General features: G+C 42.2%; 1 protein-coding gene across 1 annotated transcript in view; it reads left to right on the top strand.

The window, feature by feature from the left end:
• The window catches only part of CEP104 (centrosomal protein 104), a 120,050-nt gene that overhangs the window by 84,729 nt on the left and 22,969 nt on the right, over positions 1 to 12,352 (top strand). Inside the window, exons 19-20 of the mRNA XM_056544355.1 lie at positions 357 to 495; positions 11,952 to 12,019. Of these exons, the coding sequence (XP_056400330.1) occupies positions 357 to 495; positions 11,952 to 12,019 (207 nt within the window). The remainder of the gene's footprint in view (positions 1 to 356; positions 496 to 11,951; positions 12,020 to 12,352) is intronic.

Consider the following 12,352-nt stretch of genomic DNA (forward strand, 5'->3'; position numbering starts at 1 on the left):
GTGTCGTCTTCATCCTCGTCCATGCCATCCTGGTCCTCCATATTCTCGTCCTCATCAATGTCCTTTTTGTCTGTGTCCTCTTCATCCTCGTCCATGCCATCCTGGTCCTCCATATTCTCGTCCTCCTCAATGTCCTCTTCGTCTGTGTCCTCTTCATCCTCGTCCATACCATCCTCGTCCTCCTCATTCTCCTCTTCGTCAGTGTCCTCTTCGTCTGTCTTCTTCATCCGTGTCTTTCTCGTCCATGTCATCCTCATTCTCCTCTTCGTCAGTGTCCTCATCCTCCTTGTATTTCTCTTCTGTGTCCTCCTCATCCTGTACAAACCTTCTGTTCCTTTTCTGTATTTCTTAACCAGGTGGTGGAGATCGCCAGCCTGACCGATCATCTTCTGACCGAGTGCGATCACAAAGACACGTTTGGCAAATGCCAACGCTGCACGGAAGCCATATCTAAGGATCACCTACTGGAGCACGTCAAGGCCAAGACTTGTAACCGTGAGTATTATAACGGCTGTATAGAGACAAGTGATAAATCTCTGAAGCACAACCACACGGGAGATGTCTGGGTACAGATGGGCACCGCGATAAACTGTTCAGAAGGGAAGTCGAGGAAACCACAATTGTGCCTGTAAATGAGACGCGCTGTACGGGAAGATGCTCCTCCACTTTCATTTTTCATTTGAGTAAAACAGAACATTTTACATTGATTTAACCAATATACTGTAATACATGGAATTTATAAATATCTGTATATTGTAATACAAAGTAATACGGGGAATGGGAGGACTACAGTAACCAGAAAGATTATCAGAATGAGGGTTATTTAGTTTAGAAAAAAGAAGGATTAGGGGAGACCGAATAACTATGTATAAATATATCAGGGGACCTTACAGAGATCTCTCCATGATCTATATATACCCAGGACTGTATATATAACAAGAAGGTGACCTAATAATATATATATCAGGACAGTACAGAGATCTCTCCATGATCTATTTATACCCAGGACTGTATATATAACAAGGAGGTGACCTAATAATATATATAATATATCAGGACAGTACAGAGATCTCTCCATGATCTATTTATACCCAGGACTGTATATATAACAAGGAGGTGACCTAATAATATATATAATATATCAGGACAGTACAGAGATCTCTCCATGATCTATTTATACCCAGGACTGTATATATAACAAGGAGGTGACCTAATAATATATAAAATATATCAGGACAGTACAGAGATCTCTCCATGATCTATTTATAGCCAGGACTGTATATATAACAAGGAGGAGACCTAATTATATATATAATATATCAGGACAGTACAGAGATCTCTCCATGATCTATTTATAGCCAGGACTGTATATATAACAAGGAGGTGACCTAATAATATATATAATATATCAGGACAGTACAGAGATCTCTCCATGATCTATTTATACCCAGGACTGTATATATAACAAGGAGGTGACCTAATAATATATATAATATATCAGGACAGTACAGAGATCTCTCCATGATCTATTTATACCCAGGACTGTATATATAACAAGGAGGAGACCTAATAATATATATAATATATCAGGACAGTACAGAGATCTCTCCATGATCTATTTATAGCCAGGACTGTATATATAACAAGGAGGTGACCTAATTATATATATATAATATATCAGGACTGTATATATAACAAGGAGGTGACCTAATAATATATATAATATATCAGGACAGTACAGAGATCTCTCCATGATCTATTTATACCCAGGACTGTATATATAACAAGGAGGTGACCTAATAATATATATAATATATCAGGACAGTACAGAGATCTCTCCATGATCTATTTATAGCCAGGACTGTATATATAACAAGGAGGTGACCTAATAATATATATAATATATCAGGACAGTACAGAGATCTCTCCATGATCTATTTATACCCAGGACTGTATATATAACAAGGAGGTGACCTAATAATATATATATAATATATCAGGACAGTACAGAGATCTCTCCATGCTCTATTTATACCCAGAACTGTATATATAACAAGGAGGTGACCTAATAATATATATAATATATCAGGACTGTATATATAACAAGGAGGTGACCTAATAATATATATAATATATCAGGACAGTACAGAGATCTCTCCATGATCTATTTATAGCCAGGACTGTATATATAACAAGGAGGTGACCTAATTATATATATAATATATCAGGACTGTATATATAACAAGGAGGTGACCTAATAATATATATAATATATCAGGACAGTACAGAGATCTCTCCATGATCTATTTATACCCAGGACTGTATATATAACAAGGAGGTGACCTAATAATATATATAATATATCAGGACAGTACAGAGATCTCTCCATGATCTATTTATAGCCAGGACTGTATATATAACAAGGAGGTGACCTAATAATATATATAATATATCAGGACAGTACAGAGATCTCTCCATGATCTATTTATACCCAGGACTGTATATATAACAAGGAGGAGACCTAATAATATATATAATATATCAGGACAGTACAGAGATCTCTCCATGATCTATTTATAGCCAGGACTGTATATATAACAAGGAGGTGACCTAATTATATATATAATATATCAGGACTGTATATATAACAAGGAGGTGACCTAATAATATATATAATATATCAGGACAGTACAGAGATCTCTCCATGATCTATTTATACCCAGGACTGTATATATAACAAGGAGGTGACCTAATAATATATATAATATATCAGGACCGTACAGAGATCTCTCCATAAACTATTTATACCCAGGACTGTATATATAACAAGGAGGTGACCTAATAATATATATAATATATCAGGACAGTACAGAGATCTCTCCATGCTCTATTTATACCCAGAACTGTATATATATAACAAGGAGGAGACCTAATAATATATATAATATATCAGGACAGTACAGAGATCTCTCCATGATCTATTTATAGCCAGGACTGTATATATAACAAGGAGGTGACCTAATTATATATATATAATATATCAGGACTGTATATATAACAAGGAGGTGACCTAATAATATATATAATATATCAGGACAGTACAGAGATCTCTCCATGATCTATTTATACCCAGGACTGTATATATAACAAGGAGGTGACCTAATAATATATATAATATATCAGGACAGTACAGAGATCTCTCCATGATCTATTTATAGCCAGGACTGTATATATAACAAGGAGGTGACCTAATAATATATATAATATATCAGGACAGTACAGAGATCTCTCCATGATCTATTTATACCCAGGACTGTATATATAACAAGGAGGTGACCTAATAATATATATATAATATATCAGGACAGTACAGAGATCTCTCCATGCTCTATTTATACCCAGAACTGTATATATATAACAAGGAGGAGACCTAATAATATATATAATATATCAGGACAGTACAGAGATCTCTCCATGATCTATTTATAGCCAGGACTGTATATATAACAAGGAGCTGACCTAATTATATATATAATATATCAGGACTGTACAGAGATCTCTCCATGATCTATTTATAGCCAGGACTGTATATATAACAAGGAGGTGACCTAATTATATATATAATATATCAGGACTGTACAGAGATCTCTCCATGATCTATTTATAGCCAGGACTGTATATATAACAAGGAGGTGACCTAATTATATATATAATATATCAGGACTGTATATATAACAAGGAGGTGACCTAATAATATATATAATATATCAGGACTGTATATATAACAAGGGGGCATCCTCTACATTTAGAGGAAAGAAGGTTTCTACACCAGCACAGACGAGGGTTCTTTACTGTAAGAGCAGTGAGACTGGAATTCTCTCCCGGAGGAGGTGTCATGGTGAACTCTGTAATAGAATATAAAGGGATCTTGATACATTTTTGGAGAATAATAACATTACAGGTTATGTATATTAGATTTATAGGGACAGAACGTTGATCCAGGGATTTATTCTGATATTTGGAGTCGGGAAGGAGTTTTTACCTCTAGTATGAGGGATTATTGCCTCCTCTGGATCAGTAGGGACTTATTAGGGTTGTAGGTGAACTTGATGGACTCTGCTATTTTTTCAACCTTATGAACTGTGTTACTATGTAAAGAGTCTATACATATCTGTATATTGTAATACAAAGAGTCTATACATATCTGTATATTGTAATACAAAGAGTCTATACATATCTGTATATTGTAATACAAAGAGTCTATACATATCTGTATATTGTAATACAAAGAGTCTATACATATCTGTATATTGTAATACAAAGAGTCTATACATATCTGTATATTGTAATACAAAGAGTCTATACACTAGTGCTGGTCGGTATACCGGTTAGTACCAAATACCAAAATTGTTTTCCTGCACAATATGAATTTTTCCCATACCACAATACCTGTTGGGCCCCCTCCCCCCCCCCCCCCACCTTGAATGAATGAATTATCAGCCGCAGCGGCTGTCCCCACATCGGGGGAACTAATCATATGTCACCCGCGAGCGCTGCTTCCCTCCCCCCCCCCACAAATAATTATCAGCCGCTGTGCTGTACTGTACTATCCTGTGCCCGGGCTGCAAAAATAAACAAAATAAACTTTAACTCACCTTCCGACGTTCCCCGTTACCGGCCTCAGGGTTCCTCTGCTGCGGTCCTGGAGATGGGAACATCACAGAGCCATAAGCCTATCACCGGCCGCAGTGATGTCCCGCCTTGGCTGGTGATAGGCTGAGCCCACTGTATGAAGCCGGCTGGATCCTTACATAACAGTGGGCTCAGCCTATCACCAGTGCAGAAACCACTATCCAGAGCTGTTGCAGAACATCTCATTTCACAGTAGACTATCACAGAATCAGTGAGGTTGCAGCACCTGCTGTAATCATTCTCTATCTGCTCCTCTGCCTGTAGCAGCTGCATCCTGTATTTGCGCTTTCCATGCTTTCTTTTGCCGATTGACCGGAGTTGGTCTCTTGATATTGCTGAAGATCCACAGCCAAAAAAACTGGAATAAATCTGTAAAATATAAGGCAAATGGTGAAGATTGTGACCGCTGCTTGTGAAGGGGATTATATAAGAACCATTTATCTTACATCCTATTGTACTTTTTCTCTCTCTCTGAATATATATATATATATATATATATATATATATAGATACATATAAAAAATCTGCCCTGAAAATCTCCTGCAAAGAGGTTGAGAGATCGACCACTTTTACATCTTATTAATAAGAAAATAGTTTGGTTTACAGTCATTGCGGGGTCTGTGGGGTCTTCCAGTAAATTAAATGTTGTATTTCGGACGTGCGCCGGTTCAGGAGCTGCGCTCCCCCTGTGGCCAGTTAACTTGGTCACAGACAGACGGCAAACCCTTCTTCCAGTCTTTTTTTATTTTTATTTTGCAGCATAATTTATGAATGGAAAGGTGCCGGTCACAAGTCTGCTATCCATCTATAAACCAGTCCTAGCCTACAGTCCCTAAAGGATCCTGATCCGTTATAATTCATGCAGTACAATCTGTGCCTCTCTAATCTACATTATTTACGGCATAGGGAGATATAGTCTATATCAGTATTTCCCAACCAGGATGCCTCCAGGTGTTGCAAAACTACAACTCCCAGCATGCCCGGACAGCCCTTGGCTGTCCGGGCATGCTGGGAGTTGTAGTTTTGCAACAGCTGGAGGCACCCTGGTGGGGAAACACTGGCCTAGATCAATCACAGTCAGACACATGGAGGCAGTACTGTCTGCACTTAAACTATTTCAAAGAGACAGGTAAGTAGTACTGTCTATGCCAATGTAATTTACAGAAAGAGACAAGCAGGTGGTACTTTCTGTGCCGAAATAATTTACAGGTAGAGACCAGGAGGCAGTACTACCTGTGCCTGCAACACTGAAGGAAAGGGAGGCAATACTATTTGTGCCGGCTTCATTATTATCAGAGGGAACAGAGAGGCAGTGCTGTCTGTGTCCATATCACTTGCAGGAAGAGACAGAGACACAGTACTGTATGTGCTTACAACACCAAAGAGAGAAAAGCTGGCAGGCAGTACTGTCTGTGCCTACAAAATTTAAAAGGATAGACAGGAAGGCAGACATTATTTCTAGGAATGATACAGGAATGCAGTTCTATATGTACCTACAACATTTACAGAAAGAGACAGCAAGAAGGCACCATTTGTACTTATATTAATTAAAGAGAGACAGTGAAACAGTACTATATGTGCCTACATCATATACAGAGCGTCAAGGAAGCAGCACTACAAGTGCCTACATTGTATAGAGAGACAAGGATGCAGCATTGCCTGTACGTACATCAAATGCAGAGAGACAAGGATGCAGCACTGCCTGTACCTACATCATATACAGAGCAACAAGGAAGTGCACTACATATACCTACATCTATTACAGAGCGACAAGGAAGAAGCACTACCTGTGCCTACATATATTACAGAGTGACAAGGAAGAAGCACTACCTGTGCCTATATCTATTACAGAGCAACGAGGAAGTGCACTACCTGTACCTACATCAATTACAGAGCGACAAGGAAGCAGCACTACAAGTGCCTACATTATATACAGAGAGACAAGGATGCAGCATTGCCTGTACGTACATCAAATGCAGAGAGACAAGGATGCAGCACTGCCTGTACCTACATCAAATGCGGAGACAAGGAAGCAGCACTACATGTGCCTACATTATATACAGAGACAAAAGGATGCAACACTACCTGTACCTATATCAAATGCAGAGAGACAAGGAAGCAGCACTACATATACCTACATTATATATAGAGAGACAAAGATGCAGCACTGCCTGTACCTACATCTATTACATAGCGACAAGGAAGCAGCACTACATGTGCCTACATTATATACAGAGAGACAAGGATGCAGCACTACCTGTACCTACATCATATGCAGAGAGACAAGGAAGCAGCACTGCCTGAGCCTACTTCATATACAGAGCATCAAGAACGTGCACTACCTGTACCTACATAAAATACAGAGGGACAAGGATGCAGCACTACCTGTGCCTACATCATATACAGAGAGACGAGGATGCACCAATACCTGCGCCTACATAATTTACAGAGCGACAAGGGAGCAGTACTACCTGAGCCTACATAATTTACAGAGCGACAAGGAAGCAGTACTACCTGTGCCTCCATCATTTACAGAGGGAGACAGTGAGGCAGTACTATCTGTGCCTAAATCATTTACAGAGGAAGACAGTGAGGCAGTACGATCTGTGCCTACATCAATTACAGAGAGAAACAGTGAGGCAGTACTATCTGTGCCTACATCAATTACAGAGGGAGTTAGTGAGACAGTACTACCTGTGCCTACATCAAATACTGTGTGAGGAAGTATTATCTGTGCCTACATCACTTACAGAGGGAGACAGTGAGGCAGTACTATCTGTGCCTACATAATTTACAGAGGGAGACAGTGAGGCAGTATTATCTGTGCCTACATCATTTACAGAGGGAGACAGTGAGGCAGTACTATCTGTGCCTACATCAATTAAAGAGGAAGACAGTGAGGCAGTACTATCTGTGCCTACATCAATTAAAGAGGAAGACAGTGAGGCAGTACTATCTGTGCCTACATCAATTACAGTGAGGCGGTACTATCTGTGCTCTGAAGGGAGAGTCAGTATTGCTGTCTGCATTATAGACAGGAGGATTACAGCGCCCCCTACAATTAATACATGCATCAAAAATAAGATACATGTTGTAGGAGTTCTTCCTTAAGATATTAGATGTCATCGCACCATTGTTTTGTAATCCTAATATGAAATGAACTGTGAACCCCCATATATTCAGGACCGGGGACTCTGTACGTTATGTAAGTGCAGGTGGTTCCTGTTTTCTCTGTTAATGCTGTGAAGACAGATAATATCTACAGGAGGGACTCTGCCAGGAACAGCAGGAGGGACTCCGCCAGTGTGACTGATATCAGACATTTGGTATCCATGGTCCTGACAGGACGGTAAACAGAAGAAGCTGGTGACATATAACAGTAGAATCCTTTGTGCCTCCGGTGCCGCTGCCAGTCGCCTCCGTCCTACATGGCAGGTTGACGTGATTTTTCATCTCATTAATAATTTTACCCTCATAGGAGCTCGTAAAACATGGGGCGCCGAGGCCAAGAGTGAGTTGTGCGCCTACAGCTGGCAGAGTTTGCCCCCACACCCTGGCGCCCGTCCACCAGCCGGACCATGATCACAGACGGCTCGCGCTGTTCCCAGAGAATTCGCTCATCTGAACCGGACTTTATTCCAAGTGGTTACTGTGACGGAATCCACCAAGGTCTGGGTGCGTCCTGGACGTCTCCTCCAGCTGTGAGGCCTCCGCTCGCTCTTCTTCAGGCCAATGATTGTTACGGGAACCATGTGACCCCCCGGAGGTCCCCTTCATGCCTCAGTAATGTTCTCGCTCTAGTCGGCTCCTGATGGGAACGTATGTGGTGAAGTCCTGGAGTCCGGCTCTGGATGGATCGGCAGATATTCCGTCACCGCGCCGGCTTCACCCAGGACTCATTGTGTAACAATTATATGTAGGCAGGATCACTTATCACCAGCAACTGCAAGACCACGAGGCCTAAGGGGACTTAAAGGGGTACTCTGGAAAATAAATCAACTGGTGCCAGAAAGTTCTACAGATTTGTAAATGACTTCTTTAAAAAAATCTCAATCCTTCCAGTACTTATCAGCTGCTGTATGCTCCACAGGAAGTTGTGTAGTTCTTGCCAGTCCTTATTACAGGGTTTTCCAACCAGGGTGCCTCCTGCTCTTGCAAAACTACAACTCCCAGCATGCCCGGACAGCCAACGGCTGTCCAGGCATGCTGGGAGTTGTAGTTTTGCAACAGCTGGAGGCACATTGGTTGGGAAACACTGACTTATTAGCTGCTGTATGTCCGGGATACAGTCATGTAGTCTTTCCAGTACTTATCAGCTGCTGTATATCCTGGAGGAATAATGTAGTCTTTCCAGTACTTATCAGCTGCTGTATACCCTGGAGGAAGTCATGTAGTCATTCCAGTACTTATCAGCTGCTGTATATCCTGGAGGAATCATGTAGTCTTTCCAGTACTTATCAGCTGCTGTATACCCTGGAGGAGTCATGTAGTCTTTAGAGTACTTATCAGCTGCTGTATACCCTGGAGGAAGTCATGAAGTCTTTCCAGTACTTATCAGCTGCTGTATACCCTGGAGGAATCATGTAGTCTTTAGAGTACTTTTCAGCTGCTGTATACCCTGGAGGAGTCATGTAGTCTTTCCAGTACTTATCAGCTGCTGTATGTCCTGGAGGAATCATGTAGTCTTTCCAGTACTTATCAGCTGCTGTATACCCTGGAGGAATCATGTAGTCTTCCCAGTACTTATCAGCTGCTGAATGCCCTGGAGGAAGTCATGTAATCTTTAGAGTACTTATCAGCTGCTGTATACCCTGGAGGAAGTCATGTAGTCTTTCCAGTACTTATCAGCTGCTGTATGTCCTGGAGGAATCATGTAGTCTTTCCAGTACTTATCAGCTGCTGTATACCCTGGAGGAAGTCATGTAGTCTTTCCAGTACTTATCAGCTGCTGTATGTCCTGGAGGAATCATATAGTCTTTCCAGTACTTATCAGCTGCTGTATACCCTGGAGGAGTCATGTAGTCTTTCCAGTACTTATCAGCTGCTGTATACCCTGGAGGAGTCATGTAGTCTTTCCAGTACTTATCAGCTGCTGTATATCCTGGAGGAATCATATAGTCTTTCCAGTACTTATCAGCTGCTGTATGTCCTGGAGGAGTCATGTAGTCTTTCCAGTACTTATCAGCTGCTGTATACCCTGGATGAGTCATGTAGTCTTTCCAGTACTTCTCAGCTGCTGTATGTCCTGGAGGAGTCATGTAGTCTTTCCAGTACTTCTCAGCTGCTGTATGTCCTGGAGGAGTCATGTAGTCTTTCCAATACTCGTCAGCTGCTGTATACCCTGGAGGAGTCATGTAGTCTTTCCAGTACTTATCAGCTGCTGTATACCCTGGAGGAAGTCATGTAGTCTTTCCAGTACATATCAACTGCTGTATGTTCTGGAGGAAGTCATGTAGTCTTTCCAGTACTTATCAGCTGCTGTATGCCCTGGAGGAAGTCATGTAGTCTTTCCAGTACTTATCAGCTGCTGTATACCCTGGAGGAGTCATGTAGTCTTTCCAATACTCGTCAGCTGCTGTATACCCTGGAGGAATTATATAGTCTTTCCAGTACTTATCAGCTGCTGTATACCCTGGAGGAATTATGTAGTCTTTCCAGTACTTATTAGCTGCTGTATGCCTTGTAGGAGTCATGTAGTCTTTCCAGTACTTATCAGCTGCTGTATACCCTGGAGGAAGTCATGTAGTTCTTTCCAGTCAGACACTGTGCTCCCTGCTGCCACCTAAGGAACTGTCCAGAGCAGGAGAGGTTTGCTATGGGGATGTGTTCTTTCTCTGGACAGTTCCTGACACCGACAGTGGTGGCAGCAGAGAGCACCATATCTGACTGAAAACACTACATGACTCTCTCCAGGACATATAGCAGCTGATAAGTACTGGAAGAATCGGGATTTTTAAATAAAAAGTAATCTACTTTTAAAGTTACTGGCACCAGTTGATTTGGAAACCTTTTGTTTTTCCTCCAGAGTGCCCCTTTAAGCTGTCTATACATGTTTGTCAGCTGACAGCTATCTCTTCCATTCCCTCCTTTATACTCGCATGCTTCACCCGGCCCATTGTACATGTGTTCTGAATGGGGAGAGGGGAGTAGGCTACTGCCAGACACCTTTGGCACCGCTTATCTCTCCACAGACAATGAGATTAGATGTTAAAACCCAACTGTTCTCTGCCCAGACATCTACCATCAGGGTGGGGAGGCCTCTATGCACATCACATCAGTGTTTCCTAAACAGTGTGCCTCCAGCTGTTGCAAAACTTCAACTCCCAGCATGCCTGGACAGCCAACGGCTACAGCTGGAGGCCCCCTGGTTGGGAAACACTGCATTAGATGGTTGGTCGGTCATCGGCCATAATCAGTGGGTGTAGCTGACTTTAAAGGGGTCCTCCGGCCCTAGACATCTTATCCCCTATCCAATCTATAGGGGATAAGATGTCTGATCGCGGGGGTCGCCATGCCAGACATCTGGTGCACAGAGCAAACTTTGCTCCGTGCTGGATGATTGGTGATGTGGGGCGGAGACTTGTGACGTCACTGCCCCGCTCCTGATGTAACAGGCCACACCCCCTCAATGCAAGTCTATGGGAGGGGGCATGACCGCAGTAACGCCCCCTCCCATAGACTTGCATTGAGGGGGCGTGGCCTGTGAAGTCACCAGCCTCCGGCGCTGCATCATACGCTCTAAACGAACTCTGGGTGCAGCAGGGAGATCGCGGGGGTCCTCATCATCCTTTGTATAGGGGATAAGCTGTCTAGGGGCAGAGGACCCCTTTAATCTATTGTGTATGAGAAGTTTTCTTCTATCTATTGGAATCAGAGGGGTCCAATCGGTATCAGGGATTTGTCAATGTGACTATTTCTTGTCATTGTTATTTTTGGGTGATCAATGCATCCACAGGAGGACTCCAAAAACTGCTCCACCCCTGTCCTCAGGTCATGTGTAGAATTACAACTTGTCCTCATTCACATGATTAAAACTGAGCTGCAATACCGCGCACAACCTGAGGACAGAGGGGGCACTTTTTTTTGGAAGAAATCGTCTCTTTTCTAACTCTTTTAAGATGTTTATTCACTGAGGTCGGCAGACACTGCGCCTGTACGGACGGGTGTGATGTATGGCGCTATGCGTTGTGCTGATTGGCTGACGCCTCTATAGTTCCTAAATATTCCTAATATTATTTATATGTTTGTTTTATCAACAGCTGCTAAAGGAGAAAAGGTCGCAAATCGCTGCCCGTTATGTCACGAGAACTTCACGCCAGGAGAAGAGGTAAAAGACGACGAAATCAGGAACATACGGCGGCTTTTCTTCTAGATACAGAACCGCTCGTGTCTATGGATTCAGACACCGACCATAGACGGGAGCGGCGCCGTATCCGGAAGAATAGCGCCATATTTATCTCCATGTAAGATCTTATGTCAGTACCTCCAGACGCCTGCAGGGGAGGCTGGAGAGTCAATGACCCACATTTACTTTTGAAAATGCGCCAGAATTTTTGCAGAACTTTATCACAAATTGTGTTTTTCGTAAACATGGCTTGTACTTGTGGGAAAGGGGCGTGGCTCTAGATGCACCAAAAACCAGGCCAAATTCTGTTGCACA

This window comes from Hyla sarda, chromosome 10 (assembly GCF_029499605.1).
Source record: "Hyla sarda isolate aHylSar1 chromosome 10, aHylSar1.hap1, whole genome shotgun sequence".
Taxonomy (NCBI): Eukaryota; Metazoa; Chordata; class Amphibia; order Anura; family Hylidae; genus Hyla; species Hyla sarda.